This window comes from Macrotis lagotis, chromosome 7 (assembly GCF_037893015.1).
Source record: "Macrotis lagotis isolate mMagLag1 chromosome 7, bilby.v1.9.chrom.fasta, whole genome shotgun sequence".
In the NCBI taxonomy this organism is placed as follows: Eukaryota; Metazoa; Chordata; class Mammalia; order Peramelemorphia; family Peramelidae; genus Macrotis; species Macrotis lagotis.
Genome location: NC_133664.1, coordinates 33,765,190 through 33,786,657, shown reverse-complemented (window position 1 = coordinate 33,786,657; position 21,468 = coordinate 33,765,190). Strand labels below are relative to the sequence as shown.

At 35.2% G+C, this 21,468-nt stretch overlaps 1 protein-coding gene across 1 annotated transcript in view; it reads left to right on the top strand.

Annotated features, from left to right (window-relative positions):
• The window catches only part of KCNH8 (potassium voltage-gated channel subfamily H member 8), a 421,014-nt gene that overhangs the window by 339,588 nt on the left and 59,958 nt on the right, over window positions 1-21,468 (top strand). The window contains exon 11 of the mRNA XM_074195058.1: window positions 10,651-10,865. Coding sequence (XP_074051159.1) covers window positions 10,651-10,865 — 215 coding nt within the window. The remainder of the gene's footprint in view (window positions 1-10,650; window positions 10,866-21,468) is intronic.

Sequence of the window (21,468 nt, the reverse complement as noted above, 5' to 3'; positions counted from 1 at the left end):
CATCATCATCATATTAACGTGTTATTACCAAGCTATACTTTTTCATTTACAAAACTGTTCACTACCTCTGAGTACCCACTTAGCGATTTGTGTAAAAAGCTGTTCAACAGACAATAAGATCTAAGTGATGTTGCTAAGGAAACAAGAAGTAAGCTTCTCCTGGGTGTGGTACCATGACCTTCTACTAAACAAATTAAAAATAAGACTCTGAAATAAATAATGCTTATTAATTACTATATTTTTAAAATGTAAAATTAGAACAATGGTTAAATAATACAAAAACTAACCATTAATAAAGTTTTCCACCAACTTTCAAGTTTTTTAAACCATTATTTAGTCTAGGACTAGTTTCCCTTTGTTTAAAATAGGATGTGCACACATATACAAACTGTAGATTTTTTTACTGTTAAAATACATATACATTTATATATATATATATGTGTGTGTATATATATATATATATATATATATATATATATATATATATACATACATACATTATTCCAAAATATTCCCAGAACCCTATGGAACTTCACTCTCGCTTAGTGTCAGAATCTAGTAAAGACATCGTTGTTTCTTGTCTTCAAATTTTCTCTTTAATTCTTAGAGCTTATTAAATAAAAATTAGTCATTGATGTCTTTCTAATTTGCAAACTCATATTCCCTATTTCTTCCCACCATTACAAACCAGAAAAGATAAGGATTTTGGTCATGTCATTTGTCTTCATGACAGGAGAACAAATACCTTTGTGTGTGTATATATGTGTGTGTGTGTGTGTGTGTGTGTGTGTGTGTGTGTGTACGTATATATATATATGTATATATATATACATATATATATATATATATATATATAATATTTTCGGAGATTTCCATGTCTCTGACCACCCCTCCTAAGCTTAGTTCTATGATCTTTGAAGCTAAGGCCCCTGCTAACACCATAATTCTACTAAGAACCAAAGTCTATTTTTATCTTTCAAAGAATGATTTCATAAATTTTTCTTTAATATTTCTAAGTTCTATAAAAAGTAGCTTTTCTTGAGAGTGAGTCTTTCCTTTTTCAAAACATTTTAAAAAACAACTTTTAAACAAAAAATATGACTTTTTAATTTTATTCTAAATGCTATAAACCATCAACAAAACAAACTTTCTAAGAGATAAATGAAAAATTTAAGCTCTTTATGATGTGTTCATATTTTCTTGTCCTCTTGCAATAAATAGTTGTGATAACAACAATAAATTTGACTAACTAGAAAAGTCTCAAAATAAAATACTAAAAGATCATTCACAAGAGAACATAATACAGTGCAAATTTGTAGGCTTCCACATCATGCTGCCATCCTTTGTGGTATACAATGTACTGGATTTTCCACTTGTTTAAGTGTATTCTCTGCTTTCTTTGGAAAAATTTCAAAAATTGTCACATAATTCCATCCATGAGTTCTCCACACCACCCACATTCTGGTTTTCAATGCTTTTAGAAATTTCTACACGCTTGCTTTTTTTCAGTGACAACTTTTTCATTAGTAAACAGATTTAGTAAAAGCTCTGTATATTTGAATCACAATTTTCTAATGCCTGGCAAATAATGGGCATATAAATAAAATGACTGTTGATTGATTGATTTCATGACTTCAAGTCTAAGTGCAGTCTAGGAAGTATTACCCAGTTTCTCCCGGTTCAGAACAGTCTTCCCATTTGATGAATACTTGACTTTTTAATATTTGATTACTGTTTTTTACAATCCTATCATTTCTCAATACTATTTCAATCCTCATAGAAGTCTCTCTGCTGAAAAGGAAAGGCAGTGGAAGGAAACAATACATTTTGTGTCCAACAGCATCTGTCTGATTTCTAACCTTCCTACTCAAAGATATATATGGGAATTTTTCTGTTTTTGATACCCTTGGGATAAACACTCAAAACTGGCAAAAGCTAGGTAGTGTCACAGGTAAAACACTAAATTTAGAGGGAGGAAAATCTGAGTTCAAATCCTGCCTCAGATACCCTTACAGTTTACCTGTTCCTATCTCAATTTCCATCACTGGAAAATGAAGAGATTGTACTTAATAAATTTTAAGGTCTCTTCCAGTTCTAATTCTGTGATTCTATAGACACAAGGATACAAAAATGTAGTCTCTTTTTGAACTCAGTTCCACATTGTTTTCAATAAGACTTGGATAAATTCACAGCTCCAACAATAATGTTGTAGGGTTCCTCTCTCCCCAAACTGTTATCATCTTTCGTCATCTTTTATATTCTACTTTGCATTTTTCCTATTATGAGGATTACAAACATGTTTTCCAACAAAAACAATCAACATATGACTGTTAACTTGCTTTTGTCTTCTCCAGAAGATCATTTGTTTATATCCTTTAGATATTTAGCTATCGTGTAAAAATATCTGACTTTTGATATGTAACAATGAAATTTTTTTCAGAAAGTAAAACAAAACTAGATCTGACTTTCTTAATATGATTTATGGGACTAGGGAATTGATCTGTAATTTTTCTGTTAGAGGAAAACTCCCTCCTGAGAAAATCCTCTCTCCCAAATTAAGTACTTTTTCCTCAAGTTAAAGTCTTAGAGTGTTATCAATAGTTTAAGTGACTCCCTCAAAGTCACACAGACTACTGTGTGTCAGAAGCAAGATTTCCTATGATTGATAGGTACCTCAAAAGTGTATGATCAGTAGTAATTATCATAGCTCATATTTCTATAGCACTATAAAGCTATGGGATACATTCTTTTTTGTTGGGTTTTTTTTAGGTTTTTGCAAAGCAAATGGGGTTAAGTGGCTTGCCCAAGGCCACACAGCTAGGTCATTATTAAGTGTCTGAGACTGGGATTTGAACCCAGGGACTCCTGACTCCAGGGCCAGTGCTCTATCCACTGCACCACCTAGCTGCCCCTATGGGATGCATTCTTCCACTGTCCTCTAAAGTAATAAATGCAAGGATTATTTTAAAGATTAGAAAACTGAGGTTTAATGAGCCTGAAATGCCATTCCCAAGTTCTCACACCTAAAGTTGAGAGCCAGCATTCTCCCTTAGTTTGCCTTACTTTTTATCCTATACACATAGTGCCATCCTCAATATAAATTAATGATTGTTGCTGCTATAACAGGATCGCAAACAGATATTGGCCAACAGATGTCCCAGAATAAATCTGCCCAAGCCACCCAGTTCTCTAGTCCCCACCAGAAGGTGTCACATAACCTGGTTTATTGGAGCAGCATATGTTGAAATAGTAGACACCAATTGGTACGCCCTATATACTTTCATTTTATTTCAAAATAATGGTGTTTTCCTTATTTAATATATGATAAGTTTCTTCTAAAAAATAAAATGGGTGAATGTAACAGACAAATGTACATGTTACAGATGGCATTTGACTGTCTAATTACAAGCAAGTCTAAGTTATAGATGGAGGATGAATCGCTCACAGATGCATCATTTTTACACATTTTACCCAACAGACAATTTTCTAATTAGGAAATGGCAGAGAGTAATAGAATCACACAGAATGGTAGAGCTCAAAGGGTTTTTTGAGGATAACTATGAGACAGAAGGAGGGCTGGCCTTGGAGTCAGGAGGGCTTGACTTCAAATCCCATCTCAGAGATTTCCTAGTTATGTGACACAGGAAAATTGCTTTATTTCTCTAGCCTTATTTTTATAACAGCAGCATTGTTGTCAAAAGAAATGTTATGTAAATTAATGTATGTAAACACCTGACATAATTAGCTAGTCTACTCCCTTCATTCTACAGGCAAAAAAAAAAAAAAAACTGAGGTCCAAGAAGGTATAGTATGTTGTTCACTGCCAGATAGCTAGTTAGAGGCAGATTAAGGATCTGACTTGAACATAACAGAAGGGCAAGGGACTGTTGCTTTTGTCTTTGTATCCCTAGCATCTAGCACAGTGCCCACTACAAAGAAGATACTAAATAAATACTTGGTGATTTGACTGATTGATTTAGGGGGAGAATCTGGCAGTTATTTTAACTGGTCACTGTACTCCCAAATTGATCAATTAAGACTAAAGGGAATCTAATCACTGTCTCCCAAAGGAGTCACAAATACTAGCTGCTACAATATGAACTGTGATTCTTTATCTTGTAGAAATAGCATAGCTTTACTAAATGAATTGAACCATATAGAAAATGTGAAAAATGACCTTTGAAAGACACCACATCTCTAAGTATAATTAAAAAGAGAAACTGAGGCAGCATCTTTAATGAACAACTCTTTTTGACTTCTAAGTAGTGTAGATTTAATTTAAAAGGACTGAGTCATCTAGTGACATGGCAGAGAACTCCAGAGCTGGAGTCAGGAAGATTTGAGTTCAAATCTGGCCTCAGACACTTACTAGCTGTGTGACTGGAAAAATCACTGTTAACTCTGTCTCTGTAGCATTTCATTTCCGAGAGATTTTTTAAAGACAAAATGAGATCATATTTGTAAAGCTCTCTGAAAACCATAAAGTACTATGCAACCCCTAACTGTTCCTGTTGTGGTGGTGAATTTTGTTTTTGGTGTTTGCTGCTGCTGCTGCTGCTGCTGCTGCTGCTGCTAATGATGATGATGATGATGATGATGACGATGATGACAATGATGTAAAATATTTCATAGTGAAGGGAACTCAGCCCTGTAAAATTTAAGTGACTGGTCAAAGTTCTCCAGGCAGTAAGTGACAGAGTTGGGATATAAACCTCTGTCCTCTGATTCTAAATTCCTTATTCTTCCTATTGGCTTACATTGCTTTCTAGATCTATTCTTGTAGCTTGTAGAAACTGATTCATGTATATAATACATATAAGGAGTACCTTTCTGTTATGAGAAAAGCAACATAATTTTTAATGAATCAAAGATGCATGATCTTATCTTTCAGAAGCTTATTGTTTGGAGAGAAAGCATATCTGATCCTAGAGGTGATAGAGAACCTCTGGAATTTATTGAATGAGAAGAAAGGGAGATGTAGGAATTATTTGGTCAGACTCCAGGAAGAACAATTTAACAGCAAAAATGGAGGATGGACTGGAGTGAAAAAAGACCAGAAGCAGGCTATTGCAATAGTACAGATATGAGAGGCTGATGGCCTGTACCAGGGTGGTAGCAGTGTAGGGGAAGTAAAGGAGATATCCACAATGGGAAAATGAAAAGAACATGACAACAGTTGTATATAAGAAATGAGACTGAGAAGTATAAAGTGACATCGAAATTGTAAACTCAGAGGACGAAAAAAGATGGTGGTAAACTCTACAGTCATAAAGAAGTTAGGAAGAACAAAGAGCTTGGAGAGAAAGATAATCATTTCAGTTTTGGACATGGAATTTAATATGTCTAAAGGACATTCATTTTAAAATGTCCAATATGTTATTGGATATTGGAATCCAGAGATTTAAGAGAAAGGTTAGGGTTTGTTGAGTAGATTTGAGAATCTGTGGGAACTGATGAGATCACCAAGTAAAAATATGTAGAGGGAAAAGAAAAAAGGACCCAGAAGAGAACCCTAATGAACACCCACTCTTAGTGGACATGGCCTGAATGATGATCCAGAAAATAAAGTTTTGAAGGAGTAGTTAGGCAGATAGGAGAATGAGGATAGAGTAATGTCATGGAAACCTAGAGAGAAGACAGTATTAAGGAGAAAAGAGAATGACTTACAGGGCTAAAGGCAGCTGAAAAGTAACAAGAAAGGGGATAGGGAAATATCCATTTATTTAGTAATTAAGAGATCATTGATAATTTTGGAGTCAAGTCACTTAAATGATCTCTTTAAAATCTAGACTATAGAAAGTTAAGAAGTGTAGATGGCCTTCTCAAGGAATCTCACCAAGAGAGAGAGAGAGAGAGAGAGAGAGAGAGAGAGAGAGAGAGAGAGAGAGAGAGAGAGAGAGGAGAAGCTACTGCATGATAAGTTAGCAAGGATAAATAGATCCAATGAAAGGGGTCTTTTTGATCATGAAAGAGATGGACATGTTTGAAGGTAAAAGGGAAGCTGTTAGTAGACAGGCAATTATTGGATGTGAGTGAGAGGAAGGAGGATAAAAGGAATCTGCTAGAGAAGATGGAATGGAATGAATTTACTTGTGCTTATGGAGAGATTTGCTTTGGCAAGTAGGTCACCTCATCAGTTCCTTATATGGAACCATGGAAAACTAAAGTAGCATAATGCCTGTAATTAGAATTAGTAACAGCAACAAACAACCAAATCCAAAGTCTTTAAAGACAATGTGACCTTCATACAATCTAAGAAAACCCTGCACACAGTGATACTTTAGTGTTATTTCTTCTGTCAATCAACTCAAAGTAGCAAGTGTCTAAATTCAGAGTTAGCACCCTGATGCAATTCACAATAGAAAAAGCCAAAAATACTCTGTCTGCCACAAATATTTATGAGCATCTTAATCCAAAGTTTCATTGATTTGTTTAATCATTTTATCTTTTTTCTTCAAGTCCTGAAGTAAGATTGATTTTCTGATGAGTCACAGAAGCTTTTCAAAGAGTAACAGAAACTCAGACACGGAAGGGATCTCAGATTGGGCCATAGGATCAAACTGAGAAAAGAGACTTGGATTGGATTTAAGAGATCTCTATGATTCCAACAAGGCATTTAACCTCTCTATAGGACTCAATTGCGTCATTTGTAAAATGAGAGAGTTTGAAAAAAAAATAACCTCTAACTTTTTTCAGCAAGTCATAGAATTTCAGAGTTGAAAAGAACTCAAAATCCATCTCATCTAAACTGAATATGAAGAGAAACTGAAGTACATGTACCCCACAAGCTGTTATTGTTTAAAGAGTCCTAGTACTAAGAAATCCAGTAGTCTCAAGTTTTTCCATCCCTTTTAGACAGCTTTCATGGTGAACAAATGTTTCCTTGTATCAAGAATAAATTCCCTGGTTGTTTCCATTTTTTTCTATTTTTACCCCACAGGACCAAGAAAAACAAGTCTAAGCAATTTTCTATGTGAAAATCCCTCATATGCTTGAAGAACATATCATGCTTTCCTCAATGTTTAGACTTGCCCAGTCTAAACATCCCTGGCTTTCTTTCATGAATTTTCACATAGAAAGAACTTGAGACCTGTCACCATTCTGATCGTCTTTCACTAGGCTGTTATTGTTCAGTCATTTTTCAGTCATGTCTGAGTCTTCGGGCCCTATTTGGAGTTTTCTTGGCAAACATATGAGAATGGTTTGTCATTTCCTTCTCCAGTTCACTCTATAGTTGAGGAAACTGAGGAAAATAGGGTTAAGTGACTTGCATAGGGTCACAGAATAGTAAGTGTCAGAGGTCAGATTTTGAACTCAGAGAAATGAACCTTCCTAACTCCAGCTCTAGCTTTTTATCCACTGCACCACCTACTGCCTAGCTATGTTTTGGACAGGACAGAATATAGCAACACCATCTCCTACGTATTCCTGGAGGTTATGCTTTTCAAATGAAGGCTATTACATGAGTTACTTAAAGTTGCCATATGAAACTCATGGCTCCCATTGAATTTGTGGTTCCACTAAAACCTAATCATTTTAGTCAAACTACTAGATTCGACTTAACATTATAGATTGTAAAAAACTTTCATTATCTTAATTGATATATAGGGAGCTATTTATTGTTCCTAGGTCTGTGTCACCTGGAAATCCAATAAGGATATCGCTTATGCTTTCATCAAAGTTACTGATAAAAATTTTAGTCTTTACAAGGTCAAATGTAGATTAAAGCACTCCATGGAAAAACTTCTAAGTCAGCGAGCCAGTAATGACTTTGTACCCCCAACATTTAGCACAGTACCTGGCCCACAGGAGACACTTAATAAAAGCTTTTTGCCTTACTTGCTACCCATTGTGTGTGGTTGTTGTTATGGTTGCTGTTCTGGTTCTGTCATTTTTCAGTTGAATCCATCTCTTCATGAATGTCTTTGGAGCTTTCTTGGCAAAGATACTGAAGTGGTTTGTCATTTCTTTCTTCAACTCATTTTACAAATGAGGAAACTGAGGTCAACAGATTTAAATGACTTGCCCAGGAACACAGAGTCAGTAAGTGACTAAGAACAGATGTGAACTCAGGAAGACGAATCTTTCTGACTCAAAGATCAGCTATCTAGCTACCCTTCTAAATCTATCTAAATGTTCAATCCCCCAGCCCACAATCTCTCAAACCTTTCTATAAGAATGACCTAAATACCTTGACAACCACTTTGATCAAAAGTCTAGATAATCATAGGATTCCCTAATCAGCTAGTTTAATAACCAAATCTAAAGACCAAATAATGTTAGACTGCGATTACCTGTTTTTGATGAAGTCAGGAAGGCACTTTGTCGTTAAAACTTTCTCCATCACAATGTTTTTTGAGAAATTCAAGTCAGTTTCAATGATATATCTTTTCCAGATTGTATTCTCCTATTCAGAAACCTAGAATATTTGCTCTTTTCTAGTCCCACTGTATGTCTTCTGTTCCCCACAAATCCTTCCAATGTCACTGACAGTGACTCAGTAATCACATCCACTTGTAATTTCAGGACCAGTTACAGTAGTTCATTTAGGCCAAGAGAATTGAATTCATCAAGGGCAGTGGTGCTTTCATACTAATCCTTATTCATCTTCATTATCAACTCCCTATTAGGCATTCTGTTTATTCTGATATGATGTCAACTCTTTCTGCAATCGTAACTACACCACTTAACCTTGACTCTTAGATCTCCTGTCTTCATATTGAATGAGAGACAATTTATTACATCATAAGATTTAGAATTGAAAGTAATATTCATTATCATAAAGTCCACCTTGCTATTTTAGAAATGAAGGTACTGAGATCCAGGAAGGGGGAATAATTTTTTTCAAAGTTACTCAGGTAATAAGGAACAGAGCTGAGACATGGACCTAGAAGCTTTGACTCCATATTTATTCTTTCCTCTACCCTAGTATTCCACTGTGTTCTGGAAAAATTAATATTTATGAGAAAATAATTGTGGAAGTGAATAATTAATAAAACATATTCAATTATTTATTAAGCACCTGGATAATTAGAGTTCTGTTCTAGGAATTATGGGTAAAGATTAAAATATAATATGTCTGCCCTCATAATGCTTAAAATTTGGTAGGGGGATATGAAATAACTAAATATCAGCAAACAAGTCTGTTGACATATATCTAAGAATTGATTAATTAATAAGCATTTATTAAACATTTATTATGTGCTAGGAATCATGGATACAACTTCAAAAGCAAAACAGTGGTTGTCCTTGAGAAGTTTACATTCTAATAGAGTAAAATAGCACATCATGGATGGGTAAGATGAGATTGTTCTGGGAAATCACAACAGTTATAAGTATTTGATTACAAATCTTAGAGCAAGACTGAAAATAGGAAATAGCAACATATATGAGCAACATTAAGGTAGAAAATGACCAGGGTGAAGAGGATGATACATGAACCTAAGGAATTCAGGCCCACAAAATAGAAAGTAATTAATGGCTGAAAGGAATAAAGTACTGTATGAGTTACTGGAAGGAAAGTTACCAGTTGGAAATAGAATCTTGGATGAGCGTTAACAATAATAATACCATACTGCCACCTTACAGTAATGCCATACACTTCTCTGAGAACTCAATGAATTTTACTAGCATTATCTCTTCAATCTTTAAGGAAATCAGTTCTCAAAGACAAGTGAGGCAGACATGTTAGGAGATGCATGCATGACTTCAAAACATTTGGAGGTCATTTTAGAAATAACCAGTTCACTTCATTAAGCTTGAACAGAACAATAAAACTTTTAAGCATAACTGAGAAGCAAAGCCCATAATTTGGTAGTCATATATATGTATACATATATATATGTATATATATATGTATGTATATAGTTTTTCTAGGTATGCTTCCTGCACTGAATCTTTATACAAATCTTTTAATGCTATTGTAATTCCTTATGTTGCTCATTTCTTATGGCATATTTTACAACATTATATACTTTGGTCACAATTTATTCAGTTATTCCTTTATTAATTAGTACATAACATATTCCAGGTTTTTGTTACCACCAAAGTGCTTCCCTGAATATTTTGTAATATGCAATTTCTTAAAGTCTTTTTACCTCCTTTGGATACCTCCACAATAGAGGCATTTTTGTGTAAAAGCATAGAAGCATAGGAACAATTAAGTTTCTGTCTTTTTTTTTCCTACAATCATTGAACCATTTTGAAACTTCAACAACAGACTGTTATTGTACCTGATTTCCAACAACCTCTCCAACACTGACTATTTCCAATTTAATTATCTTTGGTATTTTGGATGTTTGTGAAAAGAAATCTCAGAACTTTGATTTACATTTATCATATCATAATAATATGGTGACTTTTTCAATTCAGCACATGATGATTTACAATATTTCTTCTATAAATGCTTTGTTCACGTTCTTTGACCAAATGACTCTTAACACTTCTTAATAAACCCTGTCAGGACCATGTCCAGATCCCTTCCCTTTCTGTTGCTCTATAGTATACTATTCTTATGTACTAGGGAAAGAAAACTCAGCTTTAATGTTCAGATTGATTCCAACGAAGTGAAGGTTGATAGCTCAAAGTCTAAGTTTTGTCTAAGAATTTTTTATACCTCTGCTTTTTTTTTTTACCTTTCATGTGTTTTAGGGAAAGGCGATTTAATTGGAGCAAACCTCTCAATTAAGGACCAAGTTATTAAAACGAATGCAGATGTGAAAGCACTCACCTACTGTGATCTCCAATGCATTATCCTCAAAGGACTCTTTGAAGTGTTAGACCTCTACCCAGAATATGCTCACAAATTTGTGGAAGATATTCAGCATGATCTCACATACAACCTTCGTGAAGGTCATGAGAGCGATGTAAGTATTTTAATAAATCTATAACTCTTATTAGCATCAGGAACTTAATAAGAGTCCCTGCCTTCATTTATCACTAGAAAGGCATATTTGGGGACCCCTATTCAAATAACCACTAATTACATTGGAGAGAAGGATTTAGTAACTATTTAGGTGATTAAATAATTTGCCGGATACTATGACTTTTTCTCATTTGTTTTCTATGAAAATATTCTATACAGTTGATGTCTAACTCCGTTTTTATTTCTTCTCTGTTTTGATATGCTGATACATTAAAGACCTTGCAGCTCCCCCTCCCCAAGACATTTAACCAGTGAGATTATAATACGTAATTTCTACATAATTAGAATTATCCATAGCAAATCAAGTTGTTAGTCCCCAACATGTTCATCATTATGCCAGCTTTAAATGGATGGACCTCAAAATACGTCTGTGTGTGTGTTACAAACAATGACCCTTGACTAAGAAGCATAGATTGCTAGAGATGATGAAGAGATGTAACTAATAAGGGTGGCCATCATTTAAAAAATGCATTAAGGTTTGCCATTCACTTCTACAAATATTACTTCATTTTATCTTCGCAATAACCCTGTGAAGCAAGTGCTCTTACTGTTGCCATTTTATAGAGGAGGGCTTAGACAGAGTTTAGGTGACTTCCTATGGCCTGAGTGTCTGAGAAGGATTAGAATTCATGTCGTTCCGATTCCAAGTCCAAGCTTCTACCCACTGCATCACCCAGCTACCTCCAGATACAGATATGGATAGTATTATGTCACTACGATCTTTTAAGTTCTGACTTCTGTCAAAGGAAAAGAAAAGGAGTAACTAGCATGTGGCCTTGAAGACATGACAAACACTTAGAAAATTATATGGCTGATGCATGTTTCAGTTTCTATGAGTATCTTGGCTGTCAAAATGTGTACCTCCTTGCTACTTAAGCTGATCATAAACATGATTTCATTAGATGTGTCAGAGAGACAGATGATTTAATAAAATTGGTTGTTGAAAGGCATACCAGAGCAAACATAACATTGTTTAGCAACCACAAGGTGGATGTGCTGTCAAGGGCAGAGGGAATGATCTGACCCAGATTGAGTAAAAGCAACTGTACTTCAGGGACTTTAGCTGGCTATTTGTCTTCCTGAAGCCCCAGGACCTCTGTTTTGTTACTTATGATTCTGTTTGTTTTGTTATTTCTTAGTGTTCCATTGCAACAGTGACATCAGAATATTCATTGGGTTTACCCAATGGACATTTGTTCTTTTGCCTTGTGCTTTGCTCCTAAAATCTATTTTCTGACAGAAGACAGCACTACCTAAATGTCTGACTTACAGTGAGGAGTTGGACTAATGGTGATTACCACAAGTCCTCCCTATTCTGATATATATGGTTTAGTATATCTGTCCTATGCCCTATACCAATCTCAGAATTTTCTCCGTGCAATATTGTGTTTGTGACTTGTTCTGCTCGTGTTTTTGGCAGGCTATGCAGGCTTTTTATTTTCAAAACCATAAATGCCCTTGTGGTTTCTTCTAGCAAAATGTATTATTGGCTGTTACTAAAGAATTCCAATGGGTCATCACAATCAACAGATGACATAATGCTAGAAGGAAAGCTAACATTTGAATGATAGTAGAGATCCAAAAAAAAAAATCTCAAATTGATGAGCCCAATGTCTAAGATTAAATTTAAAAGGTAAAGCTATAGAATCCTACATTTGGGTCATATATGAGATGCAAGATGAGACAACAAATTTATGTGAAAAAAACTGGAAATTTTAATTGATTATACTCTCCAAAAGTGGACAGGATGATATGGAAGCCAAAAAAGAAGTTAATTCAGTCATAGCTTCCAATGAAACACCAAAGTGCTCAAAGAGAGGAATGTCATAATCCCTTTACAACTTGGACATGATTTGGTTCAGAGGGGCCAATTTTAGGAAGGACACTGATAAGTTAGGAACATATGAAGGAGGCAAACCAGAATTGTTAAGAGGATCAAAGATCATATTATGACTACTTAGTTGCTGTAAAGTGGGGGAATATTCTATTATTATTGTTATATAGTACTTACATTTTACTTGATAGTTTGCCAAGAACTTTATATGGGTAAAGATCAATTTATCGTCACAATTCTGTGGATTAGGTACTATTGTTATCCCCACATTACAGATGAGGAAACTGAGGCTAAAAGAGTGACTTGCCTGAAATTCAGACAGCTACTAAGTATCTTTGATAGGATTCTAACTCTGGTATTCTCATTTGTAAAGTGGGAATAATATTAGAGCTGGGAGGAAATCTAAAAAAGTCATCTAGTCCAACCCCCATATTTTGCAGATGAGAACAATGAGTTTCAGAGTAAATTCATCTATCCATGGTCAAGCAGTTAGAAAATAGCAAGTTGTGATGTGAATCCAGATTTCTAATCCTAACCCAATATTCATTCTAGTAATGCAATTCAAATGTTATATAAAGTATTTCCCTATTATAAAATATTTCTATATCATTGTCTATACCAAGGGTGGAATTTGATCCTTAGCATATGACCATGGGATACTAAAATTACTTTGAAATGGAATTTTGTATTATACTTTACCACTAATTTTACCTTTTTTTACTTTGATTTGGAAAGTCAAAAAGTTATTAAAATTTCTAGATAAACTTTGGGAATAGCTACCCAGCCATTAAATGATGCAATAAAGACTTTGCTCAAGGACGAGTTGACTTAGAAGTGACATATATGTGATATGAGAATTATATCTTCTAGAACAGTGATAAATTATACATCTTTACCCTGGCAGTATCAACACTGCAGCTAATCTAATTCTCATAGAAAAATTAATTATAATGTACAAAATATTTGTGTAGGTTGGTGAGAAAATCAGCTGTACTTCTTCGGCCTTATGCTAATTATGCATTTTCTGCACTTCTGTGGTTTCTAATATTTGCCATATTTAGTCTTTCTGGGTGGCCTCAATCATGGAATAGATTAACTTATGTATTTCTGTCTGGGCAGATTAGAACAAATTTTCTTCACCAATGTCTTCTATTAAACTTGATCAAATTGATTTTAGCACCAACTCATTTGTTTTTCTGTTGGTCGACAAAATTTAATTTCCCTGGAAATGAACATTTAGATTTATAATGAATTATTAAAAATGACTGCGCAGCATCCAAAAATCCATTTTTAATTTAGTAAGGTAAAAATACTTATATATTTTCACCTCAATGCATGAAGGTCATTGGGTGCATTAGAAAGCAAACTCAAGTCAAAGGACCTTTGTTCCTGCCACTAATGCCTGCCACATACATGACCTTTCATTTAGTTTCCCTTGGTATCAGTTTTCCTTACCTGAAAAAGGACTATAATGATATGATATCTGCTTCCCAGGGACTCCTGGGCCATTTTTTTTTCATTACTACCTTTCTCCTAAGCATCCATGTCTGGAGCAATAATCAAATTGATACTATCGTTGTTTCTGAAATTATTCTCATGGTTCCTTGTAAAACTTTCTAAACCTCCCCGGTCACCATTCCTCTCTATATGCTTTCTCTTTGTACTAGAATGTAAGCTACTTCAGGGCATGGACTTTGTTTTGTTTGGATATCTGTCTCTTCATCAATTAGAATAGAGTTCTTGGCAAAGAGAAAGTGCTTTCTTTATAAGTGCTTTTTTATTATCCATTTATTCATTTTGACTACTCAAAGGAAGTTTTTCTTGGCAAGGCTTATCATCATCATCATCATAATCATAGATGACATTTATCTAGCATTTTAGTGTTTCCTAAGTACCTTATGAATGTCATCTCCTATAGGCTTGGTAAGATTTCCAAAGAGTTGGGTTCCATGTAGGCGAAGCGTTACCATGCTTGTGTTGCTATCCTCCATTTCTGGCATATTTAGTTTTGTATTTGGAGAAATTCTCAAAACACTTGTTATTTTGTCAGAATGCCTCTTGTTTTTCATCAGCCAAATCAGTTAGCAACCATAGGACATACTGGGAACAGATATGAAGGCATCTCAGTGAAATATTTAGGAATACATGTATTCATTCCTCCTTTCTCCTCTTGCAGGTCAATGAGCATTTATGAGATATTTAATTTTGCTAATAAGATATTATTTGCTAATGAGATATTAATTTGCTAAACTCTGGAGACGCAAAGGCAAAAAAATAGTCCCTTGAGGAATTAACATTTGAATAGAGGAAATAACAGGTTAGTATTATGAGAGAGATTGTATACATGTATAAATGTATATTATATATATTATAGTTAATATATACATGTGAGCATTTATGTCCTTCCCATGACCCCCCCAAAAATCCCAATAAAGCTTAGAAATATCATCCCTAGTTGTTTTTAGGATCCTTGCTACCTTCCTCATCTGCTTATTATTTGCTCCCCCAATATACTCTGACCCAATGAAACCAGATTTCTCGAACTCACTTGAAAATGATACTCTGTCTCCTGACTCCATTTTTCACTCGTTGTCCCACATACCCAGAAGGGTCTCTTCTCACATTCACCGTTGGTTTCTCTGACCTCCTTTGATACTGACTGCAAATCCTATCTTCTACAGGAGATCTTTCTCATTGTCTTCTACACCCTACCCCCACTGCTAGGGCTTTTCTTATGATTATTTAAATTTGTAAATCTTGGGGCAAAAGGGGTCTTCAGGAATGAGTGTAAAGGTTTGCTCATCCACTTTGGGTGTCCACACCTCACCCAATGCTCACCCTAGCATCAAGAATTCGTAGCATGTGCAACAGCCATACTCCAGTAAAATCATCTCAGCAGACAGACTAAACCAGGTTAAGGATAACCTATGATCCTCAAATCCATTGGTGAGTTAGGAGGATGTGAAGACTTCCCCAGTGGGATGGGCAGATGTTAATAATTTGTTCCAATAGCCATGGAGGCAGTTGAGCAGGTATTAGGGAGCATTTAGAGCTTGGGTTAGCATGGAAGACACCAAGGTCATCTTGGTGCCATACTGGGCCATTACCAGTCATCTTGACTTTTGCCTTGCCACTGGACTTTAATTACTATGGAAGAGAGTGCAACCGATGACTTTGAACAACTTTGCCTCAGTTAAATCTAACTCAAATGCAAGCCAAGACATTACCCCATCATGTCATGAATCCTCTTCCAAAAATGGAAAAAATGACAATCACAACAATACTGTACATATCTTGCATAGACATAGTTGGTTGATTTTTGTCTCCAACACTGGAATGTAAGCTCCTTGAGTGGTGGGATCATGAAGTTTTGCCTTTCTTTGTATCCTCATTGGTTAGCAATGTACCCAAATTATAGTGGCAAAGTTAAGTGGCACAGTGGATAGAGCACTGATCTTGGAGGCAGGAGGACCAGAATTCAAATGTGATCTCAGACACTTGACACTTTCTAACTGTGTGACCTTGGTGAAGTCACTTAACCCTGATCACTTCGCATCCAGAACCATCTCCAAACATCCTGATTGATACCTTGCCACTGGACCCAGATAACTCTGGAGGAGAAAGTGAGACTGGTGACTTAGCACAGCCCCCTTTACTCCAATCCAATTCATATGCTTGTCATGACATCACCTCCCTGACCATGATCGTCTTTGAGGACAAAGTCCATATCAAATGCTTAATAGATACTTGTTAACTGACCAATACTGCATATTTGGTAAATGGAAGAGGATCACGGTCAATTTATAATTAATTATAATAGAAATAATAATAACATTTCTATAACACTTTAATACTTGTAAATTTCTTTATAATTATTATTTCATTAAATCCTCACAACAACCCTGGGAGATAGATGCTATTATTTTCCCTGTTTAACAAATGAAGAAACTGAGGAAGATAGAAATTAGGAGGGGATAAGCCCCTGTGTGACCCAGTTATACAGTAAGTTTCTGGGGTCTGATTTGAATTCAGGACTTCCTAACTCCAAGTCCACCCATCTAACCTAACAGCTACCATGTATGAGGGTTGATGGGTTTTTTTTTTATTAAGAGGTTCTGGAATGTCTCAGGGCAGCTCTTCTCCTATGGTCTAAAGTAAATACATAGTCCTACAAAAGAGGAACATTCCATGACTTCTCACATTTTTATATGGATCCAATGTGACATCTACTCATACCCTCCTGCCCTTTCCCAATGCCACCACATTGACTTGGATCTTCTTATTAGTAGAGATGAAACTTCTGAGCTTGACCTTCAATGTTATTTACTTTTTGGACCCACTCTGCCTCTCCATATTTTCGAATATTTATAAAATCATAGTTCTACAGCTTGAAAGGCCTTTAAAGGTCAACAAAAAATCAACTTCATTTTACATTTTAAGGCACTCAGATCCAGAGAAATTAAGTGATTAGACTAAGTTCAAAAGGTGTTAAATAGTCAAAGCCAGTGCCTCAGAGTTTTTTTTCCCTATTTTACCACACTATTTTCTCTTTCTATATATTGCCCCCTCCATAGTTTTCTTCTTTATTTTTGCTACTGAAAGTTCTTATACCAATGAGGTGCTCTCCTCACCCACTGATTTCCTAAGCATCCATTCAAACCCAAGTCAATAGCAACTGTCTCCATGGAAACATCCCTTCTTCCTATTACAACTATCATCCCAATTTATGACTTTACTCCACTCCCAAACCTCACATAATATTTTATTTGCATCTCTCAGATTCCCTTATCATATAATATTGTATACCATAATTATTTATACTTCTGATTTGTCCCCTCCTAGAATATAAACTCCTTGAGGACAGAGATTCTGTTTTTCTTCTAAAATTTTTTCTCTCCTATGTGTTACATAGGCAGGAGATATTTAGTACTTACAGCATGATTCCAAAAGCCTTTGTGGTGTTTTAAGATTTAATTTTTAATTGCTTTAATTTAATTTAAACTTTAATTGCTTAAAATTGCACTAAGACTTTGGGGACAACTTGTATTTAATTAAATTGATTATTATGTTTTTAAGAAACCATGTCGCCAAACCAAATACCAATATTTAAATTCTAATTTTGTTTCGCAAATCAAGTAAAGGTAGTGGTGCTCAAAAACTTTAATGTGGGGAATAGATAAATAAAAAGTAGTCTTTTAAAACTGCATCAAGTATTAAGCACCTTCTGTATACCAAGTGATAAAGATAGAGAAACAAAGAAGCAATACCTCATAGTGATGATAGATGTGGTCAGATGGAAAGACAACGAGGCTGATCTCTGTAGGCTATTCATTCTAATGGTCTGCATTTAAATTTTCTCCTTTGAAAGAAATATTGGCAAAATTCTATGACATTTTTGCATCATGAAACTAATTTTCCTTAGAGTTTTGGCCTCATATATCATAAAATTGTTCTTGGATTAAGTTATATCTTACAAAAAGAAAAGGATTACTTACTATGTCTTAAGGAGTGATGACATGCTCATTGTACCACTCCAAACACTTTCATGAATTTGCTAAGGATGTGGATTCTATTTTTTAAATAGTACATTTTCTAACTTTGAAGGAGCAGATATCTATATAATGTCATGTTATTATGGCTTAATGAAATCTAAACAAGTTCTCTGATGATGGCGTATGTAATTGGTATAACCTTTGTTGTTGTTATTCAGTCATTAAGTTGTGTCTAGATTTTCTTCACCCCATGGACTTTTTGTCCATAGGATTTTCTTGACAAAGGTACCAGAATGGTTTACCATATCCTCTACCAATGTGTCCCCATTAAAGATGATGAACTGAGGCAAATAGGAATTAATGACTTGCCCAGGGACACACAGCTAGTATGTGTCTAAGGCTAGATTTGAACTCAGATTTTCCTGACTCTAAACCTAATATTCTATCCTTTGTATCACCTAGATGCCCTCTGTAGCCTCAGACTTTTCTCAATCATATAAGGATCTGGAATTTCTTCTTTATGCGTACTCCTTTCATTAATTCAGATTATGACTTCCTTTATCTTGGAATGGGACTGGCTGAAAAACTCATCACCCTGCCTCTGCCCTAGTGATGAGGTGATTTTTAGAAAGAAGATATAAACTCCATCACCAAATCTTAACCAGAAGACTTTTCCAGCCTAGTGATACTCACCACTATCGAGGACCCCTGTCATAGTCTTTGAGAAGTCAAAGTCAAATCCACATCTTGATGATGGATAAGAGGGGGACTTCAGTGGAAGTCTATCCTCAAAGGAGAGTTCTGACTTTCCTTGGAGAAGAGTCTTCTTCATACTGGCTTCAGTGGAACCAATTCACAATCCATGTATGAGTTCTTCTCTCTGATACAGAATCTCAACAGAATGAAAGGTAATGGGAATGGTGGAATCAGAAAGCCATAGCATCTTCCCCTTATTTGACGTATAAAGGCATGTTATAAAAGATCTTATCTTTGACAAATGGCTGGAAACAGATATGGGCTGATTATACTGTATTGGAGAAGGGACAATCTGAGTGCTAAGAGCACCTCAAAATTAAACACCACCAACTAAAGCCTCCAGCTTTTTGGATAGAGCCTTTAGGGAAGGGTCCTAAGAAAACATGGACTATAGTCTCACAAGGTGAAAAGGCAAGAGTAGACTGACTGATCCATCAGTAGAATTAACTGATGGTTGTATCACATCTCTATCTATGGATCAATGTATTTTTTCCAAAGTGGACTATTGAATGTTATCTTGATTGTAAGAAATCATAGACTCATAGAATTGGATAGGAGCTAAAGATCATACACTCCAAGCTTCTCATTTTATAGATTAAAAAACTGAACCCAAGTGAGTTTAAATTATTTGCCCAAAATCATACTGGTAGAAAGCATCAGAAACATAATTGAAATCTAAGTCTGACTCTAGAATCAGTGTTCTTCTCACTGAACCATCCACAGATAGTGTTCCATTTTATGAGGATATTTGATGGTATTCGTCATACTTCTGAGCTTATCTTTTCATACATCTGAGAAGTGATTTGTTGTGTTTTTAGGATTTTTTTCTCTTTTTGAAATTAATGAATCTCCCTTTTAAATTGCTCATGCTCTCCAGACAGAACTGCTGCCACCATGAATTATACAGCCTATATAAGTCTCTTCTAGTATATATCTCCTCATTTCAGTGATAGACAATGCAGCCCAAACAAGGGTGTTGACCGCTGGTGCAAGGAATCCCCAGGAAATTCAACTCCTTCTTGCTTGAGAAGTCAGAGGGGAGGGAGGGGAACCAGGCTTGTGAAGTATCAGAAACCAAAAGCTGAGTCAGAATTTCCTCAAATTTTCCAGGTTCCCCCCCCTATCATTTTATTTGGAGAGAAGGATGAGTTTACATATAAAAATCCATAGCAGCTCATCTCTCTTTTAGAAATATTGCACGAAACAGATGCAATCAAAATTCTCTTTCATGTCCCATCCCAACAGAGAAATACATAGTCTGATGTCTATTCATGGGATCATAGATTTAAAGCTGGAAGGGATAGCTTGAGAGCACAGTGCATAGAAAACTGACCCTGGTATCAGGAGGACCTGAGTTCAAATAGGACCTCAGACTTTACTAGTCATGTGACCTTGGGCAAGTCATTTAACTTTGATTACCTCACATCCAAGGAATTGAACAATTCCTATCTGGCCACTGGACCCCAGATGGCTCTGGAGAAGAACATCCCCTCATTCAAATCCAATTCACTAACTTGCCAAGGTATTGCCTCCCTGATGTCATGGTCTTCTTTGAGAACAAAGGACATCATCACCATCATCATCATCACCTAAGTAGAAAGATCTTAAATCAATATCTCTGGACTAAGCATTTCTTACAACTTTCCTGGTTAAATACAAGATAAATCCTGGGAATACTAATACCATGTTAAAGATAACTGTCTTGAAGTAGCTGGAATAGTGGATTGGGTACTGGACTAGAAGTCAGGTATACCTAGGCTTATATATAGCCTCCAACTTTATTAGTTATGAACCTGGAAAAATCACATTAGGTCTCTGGACTTTAGTTTCTTTGTAAAAAATAAAAGGTTTAAATGAGGTGATGTCTAAAGGTTCTTCCAGCTCTAAATTGCTGTTCTTTTTCCTTGTTCATAAGAAATGCACCTGATTACAACTGAAGAACCTCTGTGGTTTGAGATTATTTCTTACATTCAAAATGACTTGCTTACAATTTAGATCTGGATGCAAATGTATGTAAAAAGAAATATTTTATTTATTTAAAATGTCATTATTACTAACATCAAAATCATGAGTTTGTTTAATACAAAAATTACTCTGAATGCATTGTATGATCATGTACCTATAATCATGTTGCTGTTTCCCAATAGACTGGAAACTCCTCAAGGGTAAAGACGGTTTTATTTATGTCTTTATTAATTCCTGTACCTTCATAGTTCCTAGCATACAAAAAAAATGATGAACAAATGCATTCTGATTGATTGACTAGTAACTATTTACTTTTAATCAATTTCAGGGCCTAAATAATAAAAAACAAACTTGAGTCATTCCCTAAGTTTCCCCATTGGATATTTTGGCTTATTCGGCTACTTATACTTCTGCCTTTCAATTTAGTATTCAGTCATCATCACATTATTGTCTTTTTCTCCTACTTTGCTTTAAAGGTCTTTCCAGATTTTTTTTCA